Source organism: Schistocerca americana, chromosome X, assembly GCF_021461395.2.
Source record: "Schistocerca americana isolate TAMUIC-IGC-003095 chromosome X, iqSchAmer2.1, whole genome shotgun sequence".
Taxonomy (NCBI): Eukaryota; Metazoa; Arthropoda; class Insecta; order Orthoptera; family Acrididae; genus Schistocerca; species Schistocerca americana.
In genome coordinates, this window is record NC_060130.1 from 615,061,741 (window position 1) to 615,089,406 (window position 27,666).

The following is a 27,666-nucleotide window of genomic DNA, read 5'->3' on the forward strand; positions in this document are numbered from 1 at the left end:
AAAACATGTACACATTTGAAATAAACTATATAATGAATGTGGCAATAAGGTGTTGGTGTTACCTTTTACTCAGGAAAATGTTGTTATTGCAATTTTCAAGCTGAAAACTGGAAAGGCACCAGATTTTGATGGCATTTACATTGTCGCGCAAATGATCAGTCCACTGGAGTGCCTTATTTGACACTTTTTGTAAATGAAACTTTGCGAAGATGTGGTATACCACTGATTTGGGAAGAACTGAGGCAGTAGTGGTTAAAAATAGATTGCGTAAAGATGCAGCAACACTGACAAACTACAAACCCATTTTCTTGTTAAATACCTTGGCCAAGGTTTAGGAGCATTTGCTTTGTGACCAGTTGTAGGTACATGGGAGCTCTTGGTGCTGAACCAATGCCAGTATGGGTTCAGAACATGGAAACACGTAGATTATGTGGTTAATAGAGCTCTTCAGATCTTCGGTGGCCTGCTATGTCTGCATGTTTTGGAGATCTCTGGGTCCTTAAATGTCTATACAAGAGTGTTGTTGATTATTTCAGTGGACAAACCATCCAATGACTTTTGGGGCAGAGCAAGGTAATAAAAAAGATTACCAAAGGCTGTGTCAAAAGCTCCATGAGTGACCCCTATGTTCTGGGAACTTAGCATTGAATTCCACTTCTGTCTTTTAGATAGGGAAGAAAATGTTGAAGGTGGTGCTGCATATACGGATCACATCCTAGTAGCTGTGTCTGCTGGCTCCAGAGCGAGACTTAAGGGAAACATAAATGATGTGCTTGTTCAGATGCAGTGGTGGTGCAAAGTTGACAAATTGGCTGTAGCCATTCATAAAACCACTGATATGCTTATAAAGGGAAGAATTTCTCTCACCAGGATCCTTCCCTGAGGCCCAATGGACCCGTATAAAATGCAGCACTGTTTGCAGGCATTCTTCTAGATGAGAAAAGGAACTTACTAGAACATGTAAAATCTGTTACTCAGAAAGTGGTCGGAATTGTGGATAAGATTACCCGTGATGGCACTGCCAACTGTCAATTACCACTGTATGTTGTGTGCTCATATCATGAAGCTACCTTCAGTGCTAACGTGGCCTTTGCTGCCAGTGTCTTGGTGCAGTGTCTTCAACTGGAGAGCTAGCGAACAATAATGCAACAAATATAGTGAAGCATACTACTGAGGCTCACCTTTTCCTTACATGCTACACCTGTTGAGGATTTACTGGTGATTCTCGAAATATGAAAGTAATGCCACTATATCCAAAGAGCAGTTAGTCCAGTCAACCAAGGAAAATCATGTAGTCTCAAATTTTTGTACAGTGGTAGGGGGAGGGCCATGAACAACATTCTAATAATCCCCACCAGCAGGGTGTGGGTGTGAGGGTGGGTGTATTTAAAGACCACTTTGTTGTTGTTGTTGTTGTTGTTGTTTTTTAAAAATAACTTGAGAAGCATGGATTCTATTGGAAATGTTTCCCAGCACAAAATTAAACTAAATCAGATTTCCGACAAGAAAGGTCCTATTCATTGTTTCACTAGGACTAAGAGTTTCCACATTGCAGGGAACGGAAAATTGCAGATTATTAAAAATAGTGTTTCAGTGGTTACTGTTAAACGAAATGGATTAAGAACAAATAGTAATTACTTGAGCATGTTTAAGTGCTGTAGAATCATATTAAGGCATAAATTATGTTCTGTGGGTGTAATACAGTCGAGGGCTGGGGATTGGAGGGGAGGGGCGGGGGTAGAAGTGTGAGGGATTGTTGGTTGCCAGATTGATGTCATGTAATTCCCCCCCTTCATAGGTCTGCAAATTGAAGAATGAGCAGCTGATTCCTTGCTCTGTCTATCCCACGGTATGACCAGAAGCAACTGCAGGGTGTTTCACAAAGTTGTACCAACCTACCGCAGCACAGCTTATAATATGCTGATGATGCAGTGCACACACATGCTCAGGGTTGTTTATTTTCCACAAAGCCTGTTAACACTATGTGGTATAAAGATATGAGTATATGAGTTACTAATAACACTAAAGAAAGAAATGCATATGGACAGACTCTGCACACTGTACTACACTGTTGCAGGGGAAATTGATTCTTAGTCATACTGTACAGCTGCTGGTGCATTCATCCAGGAAAGGCAACTTCCCACACCATAAGTGTTGCTCAATTTTTAGTTCACAGACAGACTATCCCTCCCCAGTATTTTTTGTTTACTTCTCTTGACAGAGCTCGTTTATATATAATAGTTACTTTCAATTGAGTCCATATCTGCAGTTACTAAGTGAGGTTTTATGTAAAATATTTTCCTATAAACAATGAATGAGAAGTATTTAATCTCAGTGTGTGGTGCCAGTGACGTATGTAGTGTTGGTGGGAAAGAGAGAGAATTGTTAAATGTGGCACCTTGCTGCTGTCATTGACAGCACATTGTAAAACCGTGTGTTTATGTTGTACTCGCTTTGTGGTGAATTAATGAATGACCAGAAAGTTACTGCACTTCTCCCATGATTCATTGTGTTACTGGTAGACTGCATAAATCTCATGCATTCAGGAACTCCTGGCACTACTAGAGTGAGCTGCACTGAATGGAGGCACTTTCCACACAGTGACAGTATATCTTACAAGCTGGTGGGAATTGGAATGCTCAAAACTAGGACAGTGATCTGCTGTAAGGCATTGCTTGTCTTACACTGAATTATCGGAAGTTCCATAACAGCTAGGTGATCTACTTGTGTTGCAGAGGGAGACAGTTTAAGCCTCTGGAACTCTTCAGATGTTGGGAGAGGTGAGGCTGGGGCGGTGAATTTGATATCCCTCAGGCTAGGAAATATATTCCAGCCACTGGGAGTGGAGACGATGAAATCAACATTGTTGAATACATATTGACAGCATGTCATGCATGGGGCAGGCTCTTCAGTGTTGTAGGCATTTGAGAGGTCCAGCTGTTGAGCTTTTTTTTCATAAAAACTCACTTCACAACTGCAAATATGTACTCAGTTAATAAGCTGACAATAACTCCACTGTATAAGCAGGAGCTAAGACAAGTTACTTTGTCTACCTACATAGGAGAATTGAACAGGAAATGCTGAGAAGGTAGCCTGTCTGTGAACTAAATGTCAGCATTGTCTGTGGGGGAGAAAGTTACCTTTCCCAGAAGAATGCTACAGTTGTACAGGATGACTGAGAATCAATTTCCCCTGTAGTAGTGTAGAACAGTGTGCAAAGTTTTACACACAGATGTCCATATGTGTTTCATGCATTAATATTATCGATTGATATGACAGTCAATTATGCTAACATTTAGACCCCCCCCCCCAAAAAAGACAAAATTCCCCACTACCCTCCTCTTCCACAGTAAAGGAGATCAGACACCAATCAATGCATGAAGGAGCCATGGCCTCTAGGTCCCTGGGCTGTCCGATCTTCATCTGTCACTTCACTCAATGCTGACAGCCCCTACCTTCAAAGGTTATGGAAGAAGAAGAAGAAGAAGAATAAGGACAAGGCTACTCCGGTGCCATGCAGGCACCAGATCCACCTACGCAGTTGAATTCTGAGCTGATGTTTGTGGATGGGGGTCGATTCTCAGTGGTGAAAGGCAATGATCATGTGGTGTCATGGCCCTCCTGTCCACTTCACATCTAACCTAGCTACCTTTTATATGATCATTCAGTGGAATTATAATGGGTACTGCTGTTACCTGCCAGAACTAGAATATCTTATTTCTTCCTCTTCTGCAGTTTGCATTGCTCTCTTAGCTGTGCACTTCACTGGCGACTGTTCTTCAAAACTCGGTGGTTATCGTGCATTCTGTCGGAACTGCGCCAGTCCTGAGAGGGCAGCTGGAGGGGTCTGTACTTTGGCCTGTACAGATGTCATTGGCCAATGGATTTCCTTTCGTACCTTGTTGGAGGCAATAGCGGTGTGGGTGCAAATGACCTTGGCAATTACTCTTTGCAACATTTACCTACTTCCAGGCAGGCCATTTATGTTAATTTGACCACATCAATCCAGCATCTTTTCCCCTCTTTTCTCTTGCTTGAGGATTTTCAGTGCACACCACCCCCTGTGGGGAAGCACCACTGTAGGGATATTCTAATTGACCAGCTTCTCACAGACCATGATCTGTGCCACCTCAGTGATGGTTCTCCTACCCAGTTCAGTGCTGACCTTGGCACCTTTTCACCTATCAATCTAACAGTCTCTTCCCCTAATCTTGTAGCTTAGCTACATTGGTTACTTCATGATGGAATTTGTGACAATTGCCACTTTCTGGCGATCCTTTCATTTCTGTGTCATCACCAAATGAAAAGACAACCACATTGGGCATTTCACAGAGCCAACTGGCCTTTGTATGACTCTGCTATTACATTTGCCACCTCTCTGTCATATCATATTGATGAGGTTGTGGAAGGCGTCACCCCCACTGCTGGAACTGCTGTTCCCCTTTCTACAGTTTGCCCACTCTGAGTTGGCAAGTGCCGCAGTGGATCAAAGACATTGCAGTACCTATTCAGGATTGCCAATGAGCCCTGCAGCAATGCAAACAACATCCTTCGCAGAACAACCTAATCGCTTTTAAGCGACTTCATGCTAAGGCTCGCTAAATAATAAAACACATTAAGAAGGAATGCTGGGAGTGCTATGTCTCCTTTGTTTTGGGTGTGGGCCAAGCTCCTTGGTCTTACGGGTCACCAGTGTTCAACAGCTGTTCCAGGTCTTGTCTTACAGAGTGGACTTTTTACCAATTCGCCGGTTCTTACAGAACATCTTGCGACCAACTTTGTGACAGCATTGGTGTCCTCTTCCTATCCCGCTACCTTTTTACTGCAGAAGTGACAAATTGAAGAGGTCCCATTATGTTTCACTCCCTACCAGGCTGAATCTTATAATGAACCCTTCACTGTCGGGGGAACTACTTCAGGCTCTTATCTCAACCTACGACAGAGCCTCAGGCCTGATTCAGTTCACAATCAGATGATGCAACACTTGAATGTTCCCCAAAGGCAACATCTTATCTGGGTCTTAAGATGTCTTTGACTCCAAGGTGCCTTCGTCTCACACTGGAAAGATAGCATAGTTGTCCCAGTCCTTAAGCGAGGCAAAGACCCAACATCTCTCGACAGTTACTGTCTGGTTAGCCTCACCAACATACTGTGGAAGCTGATTGAAAGGCTGATTGTCAACAGATTATGCTGGGTTCTCAAATCTTGGGGGGCCCTTGTCCCCCTATAAATGTAGTTTCTGGGAGGCATGACCCACAACTGACCATTTGTTTAGGTTGGAAACAGCAATTCAGCAGGCTTTTTCTAAGTGCCAGTACCTTGTGGCAGTCTTCTTTTTTTTTCCCCCTGCATAAGGCATATGACACCACTTGGAGTCATCACATTTTACTCACCCTCCGTGACTGGAGCTTTTGAAGCCACCCACCAATTTTTATTCATCAGTTTTCATCCTACTGGTTGCTCTGGAATGGAATCGGGACTTCACTCAGCTCCCCATGGGTCCAAGAGAATGGCATCCCACAAGGCTGCTGATTGCCCTTGAATTGTTTGTTGATGATTTTTGCATTTGTTACAGCTCCCACTCAGTAGCATCTGCTGAACATCAGCTCCAAGGTGCCACCCGAAGGGCCTCTGCATGGGCTGTTTCCCATGGTTGCCAATTCTCTCCCTCAAAAAGTGGGTCATACATTTCTGCTGTAATACCACAGTCCATCCTGACCCAAGGCTCTACCTAGGTACACAGCACTAGATGTTGTAGCATAGTCCCATATCTGGGGCCTCTTTTTTTATATATAAAGCTGACCTGGCTGCCCCACGTTCATCATCTGAATACTAGCAGCATGTGGAAGCTTAATGTGCTCTGCTTTCTTGCCCACGCATTTTGTGGTGTGGATCATGCTACTCTTCTCCAGGTTTACCAGGCTTTGGTGCGTCCTGACTGGGGTATGGTTGCCAGGTTTATGGCTCAGTGGCTCCTTCAGTTTTAAAACTGCTAGACCCAGTCTACCATTGTGATGTGTATCTGGCCACAGGTGCCTTTCGGACTAGTCCCATAGACAGTCTCCTTGTTGAAGAGGGGATCTTCCCCTTCAGATTCAGCGGTACCAGCTCTTACTCTCTTATTCAATCGCCTGGTCATCGCATGTGTCCCATTCCCTTTACATACGAAGGGTGTCATCATCATCCTGATAGCCGCCCTTAGGTGGAACTACCAGTTGGAATCTGCCACTCTTCCCTCTGCCAAGATCTCCATCTCTGCTTCCTGGATTATGCTCTTCATGTTTTCTCGTGCACTTCCCCTTGGATGGTGCCCAGGCCACAGACTAGGACAGATTTTTTCCAAGGTCCTATAGTCTTGGTCGCCCCCATGACCATTTGGCATCTGTTATGTCCAGTTCTTCAAGAGACTCATGGTGATTTCATCTTTTCACTGATGGCTCTAAAACTGTGGATTAGTTGGGCTATGTTTTTACATTTCCTGCCAGTGTGGAACACCATTTCTTGCTGGGAACGTGTAGTATGTTTATGGCAGAGCTGACAGCTGGCAGCAGAGCCCTCCATTTTACTAAACGCGCTTCCCTTGACTGTGTTCTAATATGTACTGACGCAGAGGCTATTGACCAATGCTGTTCTTGCCACCTTTTGGTATTGTCTATTCATGAACTTCTCACTGACGTCTGCTATGCTGCCTGCTTAGTTGTATTTCTCAGAGTCCCAAGTTATGCACCTGTCCCAGGGAATGAACTGGTTGATCGTTCGGCTAGAGGAGCACTTACTCACTGCCTGTTCACTTTGCCGACACGCGGTGCAGATTTGCAGGTGCACATAAGGTCTCTGCTCACTCGGAGGTAGAAAGGCATGTTGTGGGCTACTGCTCCATCTAATAAACTCATCATAATCGAGGAGACTACTGCAGCATGGTTCCCTTCCTTGTGCTTCCATGGAAGGAATCCACAGTCCTATGCTATCTCCGCATTGGTCATACTAGGTTAACCCGTTGCTTTCTTTTGTGTAATGGGCCACCCTCACATTGTGGTTATGGAGCATTACAGACAGTAGCTCGTATCTTGATGGATGCTTGGGGGCCTTCTTTTTACCATCCATGCTAAATATGGACTTCTGGAATCATCGCCTTTAATATTGGCAGATGATTCATGGATGGTTGAACTGGTTCTTATTTTTCTCCATGAAAGTGGTTTTTATTCTCAGTTATAAGATTTTAATCTAGCACTGGAGCAGGGCAAGAGTGGTTGCGAATGGGGTGTCTCACGCTATATGCTAGGTCAGGCAGTCCCCAACCCTACCTCCTTGACCAGGCTACTGTTTCATCCCTCTTTTATTCTGTTTTAATCATTTTTAGATTTGATTTGCCTCCTTTCTGCTCCACTCAGTTTTCTGTTCTGGGTGTCACACTGTTGAATAATGGGCGCTTTTGCAGTAATGGCTCAGGGGTGGGACAGCTGTGGGTGGGACGTTTCTTGTCGCATGCAGAGCCCTGGAGATGCCCACCTGCTGACTTCGCCATCTCCTTAATCTTGTTTTTATTTTTGATGGTACAAAAGCTGTCCAGACTATTGCATTTTCTGCTGTCTAACTTGCACTGTTTTGAATCTTCCGACTAGATAAGAAAACATATTGGTGGACATCTGTACTCCTGGATGCCCCATCCTTAGATCGAGAGACTGATGACTTCATTGTTTGGTGCCTTACCCCCCCCCCCCCCCCCCCCCAAAAAAAAAAAAAAGTCAACCAACCAACCATAACTATTATTGAACTTGGAGGCATTATAAAATAAAAAGAAGTAAAGAAGAATGCAATGCCCTCCCACATGGCTATGCATAGACTTGGGCATTGCTGAGCCAGCGCTTAACATTATCGGCAATGTGGAGGAATGTAGCAACAATATGTGTAGTTGGTATAGCTGTAGTTGAAAGACCTTGAGTTTTTCCAAGGCAACCAATAACAGGAGACATACAATGAGCTGAAAGTTATTTACTTAAACTTTAATTAAATTTCTTTGTTGCATTGTTTTATTTAATTATATTTTCAACTTTATGTTTTATTTCTATATGATATATTAACAATAGTTGCTGTTAATGTGCTTTATGATTATGCGAAGTGTTTCACAGGCTTCTAGGGATTGCAGAGGGGACTTGGTTGATATTTTGATAAGAAACTCATGTCTGGAAATGTACCATATGGCTGTAAAATACATTTGAAAGTCTTTAAATATTCCACTTGATGGAGACATGAAGACAATGGTTCCAATCCACATCTGACTGTCCTGATTTAGGTTTTCTGTGAGTCCCCAAAAATTGCTGTTTGTGTCGGGATGGTTTCTTTTACAGGGCGTGGCTGATTTTCTTCCCCAGCTTTGAATCAGGGTGAGCTAGTGCTTCGTTCTAATTACTTCAGTGTCAATGAGACATTAAGCTCTAATCTTTCTTATCCCTTAATTATATCTTCTGGCTGCATTGCATGAAGCAGGATACTTGAAAGTGATCTGATCTTCACATTTATTTTATATCAAAACTAGATATTTCTGGATATGGATTTCTTATCAAAGCTTTATCAATAAGGCCCCTCTACGACACCCAGATGCCTGCAACTGGAATTGTGAAACATCCTGTATATGTTGTATAATGCATGGTATTTTATCATGGTTGATGAATATGTACAAACTGTTTTGAGTTTCTCGATAACAGATATAAAAATAATTGAATTGAACTGAACTCCTATTACTTTGTCTTGAATCTCTGAAGGTTTCTTGACCTCAAAACTCAAAATCAGATTACACCACCCTCTTCTTTCCTTGTACACTTTTACTCATCTTACTACAACTGTTGACTTCACACTTCCCATCAAACCCTCCAATCTGCTACTTAAAGCTGTAGACCATTCCCAGCTTCTTGTACACATAGCTCACCTATGTATTTCTGTGCTTAAAGTAAGGTTTTTTGTTTTCATTTTGACTCTGTCTTCTTTATGGCATTAGAGAATTACATTTTGTCATATGTACATCAATGTTACTTTATTACAGTTATGCCTGGGAATAATGCAGCGGCTGATGACTCAGCAGGCTGTTGATCAGAAAGGAGCAAGATACATAACTGATACTCTTTGGATGCTAATGGAATCTGGGACTGAGGAGGTTAAGGTCTTGCAGAGTGTCACTTTGCTGTTGACTACAAATACTGTTGTACATGGTGACACGCTTGCAAGGGTAAGAGTCAGTGTGAATGTTATCTGGAACATATGTCTACAATTGTGTATAAAATATCTAGAAATGAGAAAAATGAGACTTCAGCAGACATCGTGCAGTATTCATTGCTAAATTTTTACTACATATCATTACTTACTGTCTCTTTCTCAATATAATGCGTAGTATACTCTCTATGGTGTATGTGAAGGGGGGGGGGAGGAGGGGGGTGTCTATGTGTGCAGGAGAGAGAGAGAGAGAGAGAGAGAGAGAGACCAAATGATAAACCTGATAACATTCAAAGTGAGGTGATTCTCACAATCCGAACAGAAGTGCTTAATTGTGTAGCTTATACTTGAAGTACTGCTGTGGTAGAGTTTCACCAATTAACAATATTTTCTGCACCAAGTTCTATGGGCAAACTTTCCTTTGTAGTGGGTACTGTTGTTCACAACTGTTGGCATCTTGCCACTTACCCATTGAACAAATTCAGAGAAAAACTGCTAGGATTATAACAGGTTGATATAGCCCACATGAAAGTGTAAAAGAAGTGCTTGGAGAACTTGAATGGCAATTCTTGGAAGAAAGACAATGTCATTCTCACCAAACCTTGTTTAAATTTAGAAAACCTGTTTTCAAAGGTGCCACCAATGTATATCTCACATAGGGATCGTGAGAAAAAGATAATACATATTAGAGCACATACGGAGGAATTCTAAAGTCTTTTTTTCCCTTGCTCAATTTATGAATGGAAGGAAAGAAACTTGATAATGTTGGTATTATGTACCCTCTGCCATGCACTGTACACAGGCTGTGGAGTGCTTATGTAGCTGTAGAGATGATGCATCCTACTTGACAACAGGGCAGCATTCTGTAAACTGATGGAACTTGCATGGAGAATCAAACACATTACTGCTGTCACATAGTCAATCATATGGCAAGCTTTCACTACAGACAGCACTTCAAAGTACTGAATGCTACTGTGCAGCTTAAGACCAAGCATTACACCAAGAGACTAGGCAGCCTTCAGAACATAATTAAAACCACATAATCAGCTCTGAAAGGAATATCAGGATAGATGCTGGCTACTCAACATACCCCGGTTCTGTTGTGGGGAAAATAATACAACTGGTGGTCTGTCAGAGTTGTGCAAATGTGGCTTTCAATCCAACTGCCCTTTCCTCTTCCCAGTGAACAACATAGGAATGGGTCCGAGTGTGTCCTTTGGTTCACCTGCAGCACCACACATACAATGCACCACCCTATCACTCTGAAATTGTCAGAATGGTTTGAGGTGTACTCCATGAGCATGACAATGCTTACATAATTCATGAAGTCATGTGACCTCAATCCTATTAAGCATATCCGAGGAAAATGTGTGTGTCTTGGCTCGATCTCTGACAGACCTCTGTGAGCTGTGGGCATCAGAGTGGCTGTGGATCAGTGCACTTCCGGTGTTTCATAGTGTTAGTGCCCCAATGTGGTGTTGACATATTTAGGGTGAAAGGGAATGCTACCTGGTGACTAAATAGGTATGTCTGATTCAATTGATCATGAGTGTACGTATAAAAGAAAATAAAATGAACCTTTGCAGGATAGCAGAAAGGGAGGATTGACCTAAATTTTTAAAAAATTAGGGCCTAATTTGGCCAGAAAATTGATTTGAGCCAGGGGCGTTTTCTTTAGCTGATAAACTTCTTAACACTGGGTTGTTGTGTCAACAGTGTTAGAGTAAGTACTGATGGATGTTACAGTAAATGTTAATTCCAGTCATGACATACCTTTCCCAAGAACAAATCTTGTAACATAATTGTAAGTTACACTGGAATTTCTTCATGGTAATATGGATTTGAGTAGTCAGGTAATACCATCTGAGTTGTCAGTAGATACCCATTTTGCAGACTATTAATAGCTCCACTGGATCTTTGATATTGCCTGTTGATAGTGCACTATTTGGTTGCAAGTGGGGTTCAAAATTAGTCTGTCATTAGTTAGCCTCTGCAACATCCATTTTTTCAGAATTAATAAATATATGGTTAGACTGAGATCTTGGCTGAAATGTAAACTTTGTTGTGTTTCAGGACTTCTGTGTTTTTAAATCTCTTGGTATGAAAACCAAGATTTCCTCCGACTTGAATGATAACCAAGAACTCAACAAACAATTCATAGCAACTGTTTTTGTAAATGTAACTGAAAAAGTTGTCTTTATTTCTTTTATTTTTATGAAGTTTTTGTTTGTGTAAAATTAAAAAAAAGCTGTATGAAGTATTTCAATTTTTCTTTGACTTTCTGAGTGAGAGAATTTTATTGTCTGGTGTGGTTGAATTAGGTGCACTGGACTGTGCCATATTACTGTAAATTTGAAAATATTGTGTAGAGGTCGGCTGATGTTTCTGTTGCTGAAAATTTTTAAATGTTCTTTCTTTACAGAATTTGGTTCTTTGTTTTCGTTTACATTTTACCAAAGATTCAACAACTATTAATACTGCTGGAGCAACTGTTAGACAATTAGTTTCATTAGTATTTGAAAGAGTTGTTGCCGAAGATGAAGCATACTATGATCGTGACACAGGAGTGCAGAAAGATATTAATCTGGAGGAGCTGAAAGTTCCTAGTAATGTTGCACCTAAAGGTTTAAGACTATGTGCTGCTGATGCATATCTAATGTTTCAGGTTAGTGAGATGTTTCTTCTTATTCCTTTACTTTATGTGCCTTGAGTCTTTTCTAGAGCTCATTGTGCAAGATTATACAATTCTTCGATTATTATTATTATTTTAATCTTTTCCATTCTACATCTTTAACAGTTATATGCTGACAGATAATCTTGTTTTCATACATTTGGTGTGTGCGTGGGTGCGTGCGTGCATGCGTGTGTAAGAATGAGAATGAAGTATTGATGAGGGTTTTCCAAAACAGATGTTATGGTTATGATGTTTTGTCATCTATTCATGGTGGAAGGGAAGCGGCTGGCATTAATTTAGTGGATAGAAAGAACTTCAGTGGGAAACAAAAAGTAAAAAGGAAGTATGAAAACAAGATCATCTGTCAGCATATAACATAACTGTTACATGTGTGGAAGGGAAAGGCTGTCCACAAAACCCCACCTCCAAAATATTTTCTCGCCTTACTTTTTGTATTCCCAATATTTTACTCTTACAATTTTTAGGTTAATATTAGTTCTTGTTGTCTGTAGTGCAGATGAAACTTGCAAGCAACACTCAGCTGCTTCTTGCACCCGTGCATGAAATAAAAAGTGGGCAGAATAATTTTATGTGAGTTATTACATAATAAAATGATAATATTTTGTCATAGTGTGCTCACTATAGCCTACATTAACCTTTTCAGATCAGTTTTTTTTCTGGTGGAAGGAAAAGTTTTCTTTATATGGTAATGCTCTTACACAGTTTCGTAATGCCCTTAGATGCAAGATTTATACAAACATGTGTACCCATTTTCAAAACATACTGTGTACACTTGGCTTCATTTTATGGACTGAAATAACTAATTATGAAATATTCTATATTGTAATAAATAGTAAAATGATCACTCAATAATTACCTGCAGAATAATAATGACAATATTCATTTATACAGTGGAATATAGTGAACCAACTACATCCGTGTATTCTGGTGTTCATGAAATGCTGCACACTGCTGTATTGACTTGCTGATATTTTCATAGTGATGCCCAACAGTTGGCAGCACTTGGGCATGATGAAATGGTTGAACATTCAGGTTTCCATTGGGAAAAAATACTTCTGTTGCAGCTTAAACACAGTAAAAGTTAATGTACACAATTTTATCCAGAGGGCCTGAAAGGGTTAATTAAGAATGACATTTTTATAAACTAAATTAGTCATTTATGTGCTCTAATCAAATGTATTAAGTCTAAAAATGTAGGTAAAATTGAATTTTCTTTTTGTTTTGATCAGGACCTTGTGCAGCTTGTAAATGCTGATCAACCATATTGGTTGATTGGAATGACTGAGATGACACGCACATTTGGTTTGGAACTGCTGGAGTCAGTTCTGACAAATTTTTCATCTGTATTTTACCAGGTACATTTTGAATATATTAGCACAGACATTGTTTTTTATGCAAAAAAAAGAAAAAAAAAAGAAAAGAAAAAGAAATCTTTCGGCAGCTGCTTAGTTTGCTAAATGTAGCTTTATACTGTAAAAATGATTGGGTTTGAAAATTTTCAAATGATTTTAAACCATGTTCATGGTGCCAATCGAACATTTTATGCCATATAACTTTATTCTTGGTTGTCTCTAGTTAATTTTTAAGTACATCAGTACTAATACAGAAAGATAGTCTCAAGAAATCAGCACTCTTTTATTCATCACATAATTACCGTCACATAGTCAGTTATACAGTAAGCAGTTACAAAGCTTTCACTACAGACTGTACTTCAGAATGCTGAATGTTATTGCACTGCCTAAAACCAAGCATTACACCAAGAGAATAGGCAGCTTTCTGTTCTGTTCTGAAAGGAATATCAGGGTAGCTGATCAATGTATCCCACTACTACTGTGGAGAAAGTAATACTATTAGTGAGCCATCAGAGTGGTGCAAAATGCTCAATAAACATTTCTTATGAATAGTTGTTACATGCTGTATGGAATCTAACCAGTCACCTAAAATATGTCTATTGTCGATCACTTTTAAGAAACTCTATGAATGACACACTTAAGAAAATAGTTTGAAATTGTTTCACATGAAAAGAGAATCTCATGATCAAACTGTTTCATAACCTATATACGTATGAGGGCAATCCCAAAAGTAAGGTCTCCTAGTGTTTTATAAGTACATAGACCTGTTTATTTCTACAATGGTTTACATCAGTTTACAGCTTGAACACTTAGCTATTTTTCGACACAATCACCATTTCTGTCGATGCATTTTTGTAGACACTGTGGCAGTTTTTGTATGCTCATGTCATACCAACTTGCCGCTGTGCTGTTCAGAAAGTTATGAACTAGCGTGATTGTTGCTTGGTCTCAGGTGTACAGTGGTGTGCCCAAGTTTCGTCACCCGTGACAATTGAGTCCAGAAAGTTGTCCTGTTCGGGTGCAAGGCGGTGAAGAAATGCACGGGAAGCATCAACTCATTGCCATATGTGGTCCTCAGTCAGCATGCGTGGCACCCATCTTGCGCACACCTTCCGGTAGTCCAATGTTTTCATTAAAAACCTGTGAGCGGTGCTTCGGGGAAACCTCAAGAACCGACGTGCAGAGATCATCCAGGGCGATCTGCCGATCGTCATAAATGCTTTGCTCAACCTTCAACACTCTCCCCTCAGAAATTGATGGTCTCCCGCTCCCTTGTTCGTCGTGAATTTCGGTCCGACCAGCTGCGAACTCTCTACACCACTTACGAACATCTTTGACATCCATGCATGACTCACCATACATTTCCGTCAATTGGCGATGGATTTCAATTGGTGCAGTGCCCTTTGCATTCAAAAACCAAATAACTGCGTGCAATTCGCATGTGGCGGTAACATCCAACAGGAGCTCCATTCTCAACAGCTGCCAAGCCAAGACTGAGCACCTCAGCGTGGCGTGTGCATGTTTACACACAGTGCATGAAGCACTCTTCATAACAGTGTGACCAACTGCCACACAAACAGAGTTCTTTACTTATAAAAAAGATAGGAGACTTAACTTTTGGGTTTACCCTCGTATATTGTGGTATAGGCTTTTCTTGATACTTTAATTGTACCCAACTGTGGAAAAAGTACAAACATAATATAATACACAAGTTTGGACTTTATGTAGTTGATCTATAAGGACTATTTGTGTTTGAAACTCTGTTTTCAAATTAAATAAATAAGTAATTGAACTATTTCATGAATAGTAGTTAGTTTGTTTTCTATGAAAATTGTATCTTTCATTGCCCAATGTTGGCAGTGGCGGAGACTCAGACTTCATATACAGAAATGTAGATGTTTCAATTTGCTTACTAACTAATAATTTTGCTCTATTTCTTACTTGCAGCATCCAGAATTCAGTTTCTTGTTAAAGGAAAGAGTGTGTGCATTGGTTATAAAATTGTTTTCCCCAAATATAAAGTATCGAAGTTCTGTACCACAGAGTATACAACAAGCAACTCCATTGGACAAGCCGTATTTTCCAATAAGCATGAGACTGCTAAGGGTAGTTTCTATTCTAATTCAAAAATATCACAGCTTGCTGGTAAGTCTGTCATGAAATAGTATTATGGAGTAATAAAGTTCTTTGTCTTGAATTTAGTTTTTTAAATATTCATCATCAAAAGCAAATACCTAGAATCTATTGTTAGGTGATTTCTGTGAAAATAATCCAGTGCAGCATGCTAATTTAGTACTTCTAATACATAGTGTGACCTTTTATTCCATTCTTAGTCATACACTATTACATTTATTTGCCCATTTACAATGTTATTTTTCCTAATGCTGTAGGCAAATATTCTGGAGAGTGTGTATATATATATATATATATATATTTGCTATCTCTTGTATGTATGGTATTCTGAACAGTCCACAGTTGCTCACTCTGAGATGCAACAGCTGAAGAATGTAAATATTGGATATGTGTTTGACAGCCTTCACACTAATTACAGTCAGTTTGATCTACATCTGGATCTAAATCTACATAATCTCACAGAAAGATTTACTGCCATGTAATTTTGCCCCTGGACTTGATAGCCACTTGGATTCGGTTGGGAAGTTAGTCCAAACGGTTGTGCAGGTACGTCGCATCCAGAATAAATCACTCGCTGAGGATTTGATCATGCAGTTCCACCAAATTTGGGTGTGCTGATTTATATTCTATGGGATTCAAGTCAGGTGATATTGCAGGCTACTCATGGTATAACAAAGTGGGGGAGTGTTCAGATAACAAGCGATATATTCTTCCAGCCTGATGAACTTTGCGGTTGTTATCTTGAAAAATAGGGGCATCAGTTGCATACTCGTCATGCAGATGTTGACTGAAAGGCACCAAGTGATAATTCAGAATTTTTAAATAAACATGCTGGTTCATGTATGTGGTCACCTCGAGTGAGCAGGACCAGTTCATAATAGAAAAAACCTCCGGCTTGCACCTGAGCTTGCGCACATTCAGGCTGAATTGCTTCATTTGACCTTCAGTGCACTCAGTGATGTGTGTCTCATTTGAATATAGGTAAAAATGTGATTCATCAGACCAAACTATGTTTTGCCTGTTGGCTACTGTCTATGTTCGATGATTTCTAGCCCATTGAAGATATGCAGCAGTATGTGCTTGTGTGAGCAATGGATTTTTGCGAGGTGACCAATTCCAAATGTTCATTGCGTGCAGTTCCTGTTCCAGTGCTCTCTTGTGAACAGGTTGGGATGGAGTTTCATTCACTGCATGCAGAAATTCATGTTGGATTTGAAAGCAATTTTGATTCACAAGCCATGAAATGCATCTCCACTCCCTCTGTCAGTATCTTTTTCCGATTACAATTTTCACAACGTGTTTTTGACTGTGTGTTACTACACTGCTTCTAGAAACTTGTAACCATCCACAATGAAACACCAACAAATCCAGCAACTTTGCACACCATATGGCCATGGACATGTCACCTTTTTACCACTTTGTTGTGTCTTTACATTTGCACATGTTTATGTACAATGTGCGCGTGAAACATAAATGTATCACTGATTCCCTCTTCCTGATGCTCGCATAGAGGCTATGTGTGTGTGTGTGTGTGTGTGTGTGTGTGTGTGTGTGGAGGGGGGGGGGGGGGGGGTGGGTGTTTCCACGCACGTACTGGTGTGACTTGTCTTATCCTCATGAAGTATACAGTGGTGGCAGTATACATGTTGATATGCTGAATCTAGCAGGTGGTAGAAACAGCCAATATTTATTGAAGTACACCAATGCCAGTTACTTTTTTCATATAAATTTGCAGTTAGATTCCCATTAGGCCTTGATGAACCTAGTATTTCTGCATCATTTTACATTAAATGCACCAACTCCTGAGTCTACTCTATCTTTCTGACCCCTCCTCTCCAACTCTTTGGTGAGCATGTGCATAGTGAGCATGGGCCGTGCCCTGAGCCATTATGGTATTTCATCTTATGCCATGCTGCATTTCTCCCCTCCCCTCTGTCCCCTTCACCCTCCCTCCCCCCTTTCCCTCCCACCTCTTCCTCCCCCTCCCCTTCTCCTCCCCACTCCTACCCACCTACCCCTTCTGCCCTCTGACCATCCTTCCCCTCTGGGGGCTCCTTTGATGTGGCCTGAGCTTACCCAAGGATTCCAATTTGGGACATTCTTCCACCATCTTAACGTATACCTTATCTTTTTTTACTAGTCATGTAGGATCCCTGTTACTGGGTTTGAAAGTCCACTTTTCAAAACAAGTCTTACTGGATTTCATACTCCATTTTATTCACCTGATATATATGAGATACATTGAACGTGCCCAAAACCCAACATGGTAGCCAATCCTTCATAGAGGGATTCACTGAGTACTTGCACAGCTGTAGCCCTTTCACCATGCAGGAATCACACTGTTGGTAGCCATTGCTTTGATGGGGACAAGCCTCAGCTGGAGTGCCACCAAGGTGAACAACTTGCAGTGAAGAGCTCCAGACTGTTCCCATCTTGTGGTCATATGCTCCCAGTAGTCTTATATGGAAGATCAGATAGTTAAAGAGATGAGACACACAATATCGACACATTTCCTACCTTATCTACACCATGGGAGGAAAATTGATTTACAAAACAAGGAGAACAACCACTCAACAATACTTGGTCTACACCAGAACGGATGGAGAACCATTTTTCTTTGTAGAACAACTGAAGATAAGTACAGCAAAGTCACCCTGGTAGGAAATGGATCAGTATTAATCAAAACATCATCTCCCACCTAGTCGCCAATCTTGCTCTAGTGCAACAAGTGTGAAGATATCTAAGTCATAATTGCATCCCAAAAGAGTTTCAACATGGTACAAAGAAAAGTTTTCATTGTGACATTATACTACTAACAGATTGAAAAATAACATGCCAACATAGAAAGATTTGAAGTCTGCTTTGTCTTTCATGTCCAGTGTAGCCAAGGTTTGACAGGTCAGACACTGAAGCCTTCACCCTGGCTTCTGAGGTGACATACTCTCAGACAAAGAGAAGGAAATATTCTGTTAGCATTACCTCAGATGCTATGCACTTCCTGATATGCATTGTTTTAAATTTATGAACTGGGATGCATATTTTCACACTGTACAGGTGACACAATTTATAGAAAATGTGGTGAACCAGTACACAAGAACACGCTATGTGCAAACCGAAGATTTACCTTAACTGTCGAGAACAATATTCTGCTCGCTCACCACTTTGCCTTGTCTTCAGAAAGGAATGCAAAATGTAAGAATTTAAATCCTTTGACCAAAAGCCTACTTTGAGGCTCAGAAGTATGAATGCTTGCATCCTGTACAAATGATGAAAAATTTCAGACAGTTATTAACAAAGGTATCATCTACAGTGAAAAAGATTACTCACCCTCCCTCGCTCAGTAATATGCCTGATCAGCCTTCCAAGCACACCCCATAAGGGAAATGAAGTTGTTCCCTCTCTCTTTCCCTTCCATATTATCCCTTCTACATCTACCTCAAAGATGTCAACCTTGTCTCCCAAAGCAGTGCAATAGCCTCCTCAATAGATCCCTCTTCAGGGAGTGCTGCCTCCCACCCCTACACATACCCTGCAGATCAACCTCATCACAACACCCTGACAATAACTAGTAGCTGAAGGAGGTGTAGGAACTGGGCCATAGGATGGACCATTCATCTTCAGTTCCAGTAAGCCGTCTAGACATTTCCCAGCTGGAACTAAAATCCTAAAAGGAGGATGAGAGAGGGTGTAAACAAGAAACTGTAAGGAAAGACAGACCCAGTAACTCCAGTGGTCCTGGATCCCCATTGTTACCTACAGAAATTGGGCAGATTGACAACAATCCCCCACAATACACAGTATCGGCTCACCATGATTTTTGACAAAAAATGTTGTTGCTTTTGATTTCTTTCCCCCCCCCCCCCCCCCCCTCCTCCTCTATGCAGCAACTGTAATGGCTACTTCTGCCCTCTGTTATTAAACACTTAATAGCATTCCACCTGTAGGTTGGATAGACATATAGGAAACCAGATCCTCAAAAGAATACTATCCTCTTGTGAAATTACAAAGCTTATTATAAAAATTGAGCTGACCCTGGCAGGGCATTGGGTAGAGTTTGTGCATTGGTCCACAAAACCAGTTGCTATGAACAGATTCCTCCCAATACTTTACTGAGTCCCCTGTGCCTTTATTGTAGCTCTTCTGTGGTTTTAGTTCTGTTTCAATTCCTTGTATAGCACTTTCCACCCTCCTCCATTGTATTAAGGCCTGTGAGATACAGTGATTGTGTGGGCTAATGCAAGTGAGGTGGGACTGAGTGAATGAGTGTCATTTTATAGGTTTCCTCCTCACTGAGAGAGATCGATTTTAGTCATTTGAATCACATTTCTTTCTTGCAAAGGCCACATATAAATTTCATGCAAAGAACAACTAATTCATTACGGCCAATAGAAGACACTGATTCCAGTCACTTGATTTCCATGCAGTGGAGCTTTTAGCATCAATTTTTGCTTCTGTGCTTCCTCATAATAATATTGCGAAGTAGTAATTATTCTTATGAGGAAACAGTCACTTACCTGCTGACCACATTTTCGATAGAGTAGACACACTTCTACGAAACAGGACAACAGTTGTAACAAAAGAGGAATATAATGAGGTCTGCCAGTCAGTGGGTGAAGTAAGAAACATTGGTGATTATTGGACAGTGACATGTGTGAAATCCATATCTAAAGGCCTACAAATTTAGATCACATAAGTGAAATGAAACTAATTTTCATATACAAGGGAAACATTCATATTGTTTTGGAGGCATCCGCATTCTAGAGGTCCCAGCAAGATGTAAAGAGCGGAAGTCTCTTTGGAAACATGCATGGGCCAGTACGAAACTCTTTTCTTAACTATAAGCTCAAGTACTTCTCAGCCATCCAATCTCACACTCGCAAAAATAAGAGGACTTAAGTTGGTATACATCCATCAGTGACGATATACCATGGCACAAAGAGAGAGGAAATTGCTTGTGATTGTTTATATGATGCTTCTGGTTTATATTTTTATTCTAACAATGGGTAATGCAGTTGTTACCTCATTGTTTTCTGTTATGGTTATTTGAAATATTTTAAGTAAGTGTGAAGCAATGATAAAATCAGAACTTTTGGTAAAATGCTGAATATAAATTTTACTGTTGCCAGTTTATAATTGTTTCCATGATATCGCATACTGAACTATTACAAATATGTATTGAGATATACTATATCACATCCAATAGGACATGAGTAATTAAAAAAAAAAATGATATTTGCTTTTGAAAACCATTTAGAGCTGAACATGTCCGAATGATTAATGCAAATGAGAACACGTCCTATTTAAATATATTTTTAAAGGAATGTTTTCATTGTAAATTTGATTTACAGATGTGAAATGACTTTTGGCACAAAATTAAAGGTGTTTGTATTGCAATATCTTATCTTCATTCATATTTGTGCCAGAAATAAGTTTTATTTAGACCAAGGAAAACTGAATTTAGTGGTCATGTTAGTTTTTGTACGTCAACTCCTGAATTATCCCAGTAAAACGAGGAAAGTACCTCACGAAGTGGGCAGCCATCAGCTGTTAGCCTTTTAGTGACCAACCAGCATACCACAAGCCACTACCAGAACTACTTCACTTGCTGCCAACATCTCCATTCCTTCACTCTCCCTCTCCCCCCCCTCTCTCTCTCTCCCCCTCTCTCTCCCTCTCCCCCTCTCCCTCCCCCCCTCTCCCTCCGCCCTCTCCCCCCTCTCCCTCCCCCCCTCTCCCCCCACTCTCTCCCCTCTGCCCACTCGCCCCACTATCCCCCCATTCTCCCTCTCGCCCCCGCCCATCTCTCTCGCCCCCCCATCTCTCTCGCCCCCCCATCTCTCTCGCCCCCCCATATCTCTCGCCCCCCCATATCTCTCGCCCCCCCATATCTCTCGCCCCCCATATCTCTCGCCCCCCATCTCTCCCGCCCCCCCATCTCTCTCGCCCCCCCATCTCTCTCGCCCCCCCATCTCTCTCGCCCCCCCATCTCTCTCGCCCCCCCATCTCTCTCGCCCCCCCATCTCTCTCGCCCCCCCCCCATCTCTCTCGCCCCCCCCATCTCTCTCGCCCCCCCCCCATCTCTCTCGCCCCCCCCCATCTCTCTCGCCCCCCCCCCATCTCTCTCGCCCCCCCCCATCTCTCTCGCCCCCCCCCATCTCTCTCGCCCCCCCCCATCTCTCTCGCCCCCCCCATCTCTCTCGCCACCCCCCATCTCTCTCGCCACCCCCCCATCTCTCTCGCCCCCCCCATCTCTCTCGCCCCCCCATCTCTCTCGCCCCCCCATCTCTCTCGCCCCCCATCTCTCTCGCCCCCCCATCTCTCTCGCCCCCCCATCTCTCTCGCCCCCCCATCTCTCTCGCCCCCCCCCCATCTCTCTCGGCCCCCCCCCATCTCTCTCGGCCCCCCCCCATCTCTCTCGCCCCCCCCCCATCTCTCTCGGCCCCCCCCCCCATCTCTCTCGGCCCCCCCCCCCCATCTCTCTCGGCCCCCCCCATCTCTCTCGGCCCCCCCCATCTCTCTCGGCCCCCCCCCCAATCTCTCTAGGCCCCCCCCCCATCTCTCTCGGCCCCCCCCATCTCTCTCGGCCCCCCCCATCTCTCTCGGCCCCCCATCTCTCTCGGCCCCCCCATCTCTCTCGGCCCCCCCCATCTCTCTCGGCCCCCCCATCATCTCTCTCGCCCCCCCCCATCATCTCTCTCGCCCCCCCCATCATCTCTCTCGCCCCCCCATCATCTCTCTCGCCCCCCCATCATCTCTCTCGCCCCCCCATCATCTCTCTCGCCCCCCCATCATCTCTCTCGCCCCCCCATCATCTCTCTCGCCCCCCCATCATCTCTCTCGCCCCCCCCATCATCTCTCTCGCCCCCCCCATCATCTCTCTCGCCCCCCCCATCATCTCTCTCGCCCCCCCCCATCATCTCTCTCGCCCCCCCCATCATCTCTCTCGCCCCCCCCATCATCTCTCTCGCCCCCCCCCCATCATCTCTCTCGCCCCCCCCATCATCTCTCTCGCCCCCCCCCATCATCTCTCTCGCCCCCCCCCATCATCTCTCTCGCCCCCCCCCCCATCATATCTCTCGCCCCCCCCATCATATCTCTCGCCCCCCCCCATCATATCTCTCGCCCCCCCCCATCATCTCTCGCCCCCCCCCCCATCATCTCTCGCCCCCCCCATCTCCTCTCTCGCCCCCCCATCTCCTCTCTCGCCCCCCCATCTCCTCTCTCGCCCCCCCATCATCTCTCTCGCCCCCCCATCATCTCTCTCGCCCCCCCATCATCTCTCTCGCCCCCCCCCCATCATCTCTCTCGCCCCCCCCCATCATCTCTCTCGCCCCCCCCATCATCTCTCTCGCCCCCCCCCATCATCTCTCTCGCCCCCCCCATCATCTCTCTCGCCCCCCCCATCATCTCTCTCGCCCCCCCCCATCATCTCTCTCGCCCCCCCCATCATCTCTCTCGCCCCCCCATCATCTCTCTCGCCCCCCATCATCTCTCTCGCCCCCCCATCATCTCTCTCGCCCCCCCATCATCTCTCTCGCCCCCCCCATCATCTCTCTCGCCCCCCCATCATCTCTCTCGCCCCCCCCCCATCATCTCTCTCGCCCCCCCCCATCATCTCTCTCGCCCCCCCCATCATCTCTCTCGCCCCCCCCCATCATCTCTCTCGCCCCCCCCCCCCAATCATCTCTCTCGCCCCCCCCCATCATCTCTCTCGCCCCCCCCCCCCATCATCTCTCTCGCCCCCCCCCCCCATCATCTCTCTCGCCCCCCCCCATCATCTCTCTCGCCCCCCCCCATCATCTCTCTCGCCCCCCCATCATCTCTCTCGCCCCCCCCCATCTCTCTCGCCCCCCCCCATCTCTCTCGCCCCCCCCATCCTTCTCTCTCCCTCCCTCTCTCTCCCTCCCTCTCTCTCTCTCTCTCTCTCTCTCTCTCTCTCTCTCTCTCTCTCTCTCTCTCTCTCTCCCCCTCCCTTCCCTCCCCATCTCTCTCTCTCTCCCCCCCTCCCTTCCCTCCCCATCTCTCTCTCTCCCTTTCCCCCCCCCCCATCTCTCTCTCTCTCTCTCTCTCTCTCTCTCTCTCTCTCTCTCCTCTCTCTCTCTCTCTCTCTCCCACCTGCCCCCTTTCTCCCCTCTCCCCCACCTGTCCTTTTTTTACCTGTGATAATCATTTATCACCTCATGATGATTCCATGTTCATACTTCTCTACATTTATTTTTTATCTGGAATTTATATAATCAGTTCTTTAGTATTCAGTGTTGCTCGTACACAGGATAACAAATACACACAAAAAGCTCCATTCTGATTGTAACCCTTTGCTTAACAGCAGTTAACAAATTCTGAGCTGTGGGCCCTAAGTCTCACGTTTCCCTTATGTTGAAGACTTCAACACCTGTTACTGTTTTTTAAACACAAATATTACAGAACCTCTGCTATGGGTGTCGTAAGGTAAACTCAGTCTTAGGCCATCCCCATGGATTTTGATTCACCATTTGCATCACAGAACTGATGGTAGTACAACCTTACCACTTCCTGGAACTAGTTTTTGATGTGCTTATATACACGACCTCAAACAGAAGCACCAAATGAAACTTAATGCTCTGTGCTGCCTGAGGAACTCTTCTTTGGGTGCTGATTACTCCAGTCTTCAGCAATGTTGATAACACTCTCATACTATGCCCCTATGGACTATGGTAGCCTGGCCTATGGATTAACAGCCTCAACATCTACATGTACGTCTTTTAGATACCATACATCATTGTGGGATCAGACTCCAAATTGGTGCATTTATGATAGCATCCTGACAGAGACAAGAGTACACTCATACAGGTTTGACAGCTTCAACTACTGCTAAACTATACTGTCAATAAATGTAACCTCAAGGGCTGTCCAAATCATCATAGCCTATTCCCAGATAAAAGAACACAACCTTCACAAAAATGCCCATGGTCTGGTATCACTCTGTTAGCCTGTTTAAAATCCATCCTCTCTAAACTACACATGACCTTCCTGAATTATCTCTTGCAATCATTCTCACAAAAACTTAGTAGAGTAACATTACCCACAACTTTGTCTAGAGCTCTCCTTCAGCCAAAAAGACGTATCGGACGCATCCATTCTATGAAAACTGTTTTTTTTCATTGGTGAACTAGTTACAGAATTTGGAAACCATTTACGCTGATGGTTCAAGTGTGTTTTTCCAAATGAGTAATGTCTTCACACATACAGGCAACAGTGCACAACACCCCATCATAGGAATGTAATGTCTTCACTGAAGAATTAATAACCATTATGTGAACTCTTAAATACACTCATAAGATAAAAAACAAGGAGCGCCATGAAGGAATTAGCCAAATGGGGCTGAAATCAGTAGAGGTGATGTACATGTACAGACAGACAAAGAAATGATTACAATTTCAGAGAAGTTGAATGATTTATTCAAGAGAAAGGGCAATAACGCATTGGTCCACCACTGGTCCTTACACAAGCAGTTATTTGGCTTGTAGGTGGTTGATAGTTGTTGGATGTAGTTGTTAGGGATATTGTGGCAAATTCTGTCAAAATCCTGAGTTGGTGGATGACCCGTCCATTATGCTCCAAATGTTCGCAGTTGGGGAGAGATCCACTGACACTGCTGGCCAAGGTACGATTTACAAGCAGTAGCAACTCTCACCATGTATTGGCAGGCATTATCTGGTTGAAATGTAAGCCCAGGATGGTGTGCCATGGAGAGCAACAAAATGGGGTGTAGAATATCATCAACATACTGCTCTGCTGTTCTTGCATACCTGATCCAAAGAAGTCTTTATCTTGTTGTTTGAGTCACTTTCTCCATAAATTCTTTGTCCACCTCATTTTTGAAAAGATGACACCTAGGGCATCCTAAAAGATGGCCAACATGAGTTTTCCTGTTGATGCTTGCATTCTGAATTTCCTTTGGACAGATGAGTTGGTGTGCTTACATTTAATGCTTTCTTTTGGACTCTGGTTCAAAATGGTGTACCCAAGTTTCATTGACTAGAATCTTGTTTGTTTAGAAAAGGGTCACTATACCTTCCATAACATTCTTTCAAGTTTGTATATTCTTGTTTTCTTGTGTTGTTGCATTAACTCTTTCAGGACACACCTTGCATTTGTTTTGCTGTCTTTGAGCTTGTTACTGATAATGTTATGAACTGTGCCAACACATATTGCAACTGTGTTTACTATATGTTCAACTGTAACATGTCAGTCTTCAGGAATAATGTCATCAGTGTGTGTTTCAAGTGAAAGAGTTGACTCTTCAACTGGCTGGCCAGTATGTTGCTTGTCAGTCACTGAGGTTTGACTATTTTTAAATGGTTTTACTGACTTATAAAAATGTTCCCAGTTTGTACAATTTTCAATATACTGTAAAATCATTTAAGAAAATATTTTAGTAGTTCTTTCACCTTCAGAAAGCAAAAACCAATCACTGAATGTTGTTCAACTAATGTGAAAACTTCAAGCAGACACATCATCATTAAATCCAATATTGCAATTGCAAACAAAACAATTTTTATTTGTCAGCTGTTCTAATGTAAAGTAATGAAAGAACAAAACTCTTCCTACAAACTATTTCATTTGTACATTTCTCTGGACTCCTAACCATGCCGGAGTCGCAGGAAATATTGTTTCACGAAGGAGGCTACAAAAAAGGATCCCCAACAATTAAAGACACTGTGCCATGACTTAAGGAGGACTGTATCCCAACAACTTTACAGCATTGTGGAATAGGGATTTGTGTGCTGTTGATACCACCAAAATGCTGCCCACCATAAAAGATTCTATAACTGCAGTGATGTTTTCATGCTGAACATTCCACTGAGAATCTGGATTTTGTTGCCAACTCTGCTTCACAGCGTCAACCATGTTAGACTGACTCATGAATACATTCTTATCAGCTCCCCATAACTGGAGTTGAGTGCCCCTGTATCAGTGGTGCATATTTTAATAGCGTGCCCCCACATTTACCACTATAATGCAAACACTGACATTAGATGACTCATTACCCTCAATTTTAGCTGCTGATGTCCTAGTTTTACACTTCATCTGACATTGCAGCTGCACATTGTTAGTGGGTTGCTCTGACCCCACCTTTGAATTCAGAATCATTTTATATGTAAATTTATCACATACCAAAGGATACAATGATCTGCCTCCATAGCCAAGTGATCAGCACATCAGACTCTCGTGTGGAGAACCGGGGCTCAATTCCTGTACTGTCAGGGCTTTCTCCTTGCTGGAAGGACTGGAACATGGTACATTCAGCCTCGTGACGCCAATTGAGGAGCTACTTGTATAAAAAATAATGGCTTGAAGGTGTGGAAAGCTGGCAACGGCTGAGAGTGCAGTTAGCTGACTGCATGACCTCCATACCGCATCCTCACAGTTATACAGAGCGGAGGATGAGACGTTGATCGGTAGACATCTCACGGTCTTCAGGGCCTGATAGTGTCGTGTAGCTTTTTTAAAAATGTGAATCATCTGGGATAACACAAAGAAAAACTTTCATTTGCAAGGGTGTAAGAGACACTTTATTTAAGTAACATTGTCGATTACAGCTTATGAAGCCACTTCAATTTAAACTAGTTCTATTGGGAGTAGGACAAAATACCTCATCTACTGATGCATTCGTGTCAGCACAGTTTATCATTCATGCTCGTGTGCACATAGGTTGCAAAACCTCATGACAAATGAAACATAGGTGGTTAGCTGTGGTAGTGCAATGCAGGAAAACAAATATTTATAGAGATTTTATAAATTTTGCTGGTAAATTTAATTATCTCTCACAAAAGTTGTATCTAGTGTGCTTTTGTAGCAGTTGTTAATTTTAAAGTTACTTAACCGTACAGAAGCCTGACTTAAATCAATTTGCACTAAGTTTTTTGAAGTAATGGTTTATATATTATTCAGAGTATTAGCAAGGATACCACTTTCCATTTCCTGTAGACAGTGTGATGTGACCAGAACATAATAAAACTTGATCCTTTGTCTGAATGAAGATGGCCTGATCTTTCTGAAATCATATTTGGGATAATACTGTCAATATTTATGCTTTCCAAAGAATTTTGCTTTTCTGTGCTCATTTCAAACTGAATGAGAAACAGACTGGACTCAGAAATTAAAATGAAATACTAACCACTTAAAAATGGTTACTGTTTTTCATGTGCTAGCAATAATAAACTAAGACTTTAGTATGAAATTCAAATGTGTTAATTGACGATAGTGATGCATAGCTAAATGTAGTACAATCCTTTT

At 42.7% G+C, this 27,666-nt stretch overlaps 1 protein-coding gene across 1 annotated transcript in view; it reads left to right on the top strand.

Moving 5' to 3' along the window:
- The window catches only part of LOC124556853 (protein MON2 homolog), a gene marked incomplete in the record, with an annotated part of 217,153 nt that overhangs the window by 27,156 nt on the left and 162,331 nt on the right, over nucleotides 1-27,666 (top strand). The window contains 4 exon segments of the mRNA XM_047130874.1: nucleotides 9,041-9,223; nucleotides 11,630-11,872; nucleotides 13,132-13,257; nucleotides 15,202-15,399. Coding sequence (XP_046986830.1) covers nucleotides 9,041-9,223; nucleotides 11,630-11,872; nucleotides 13,132-13,257; nucleotides 15,202-15,399 — 750 coding nt within the window.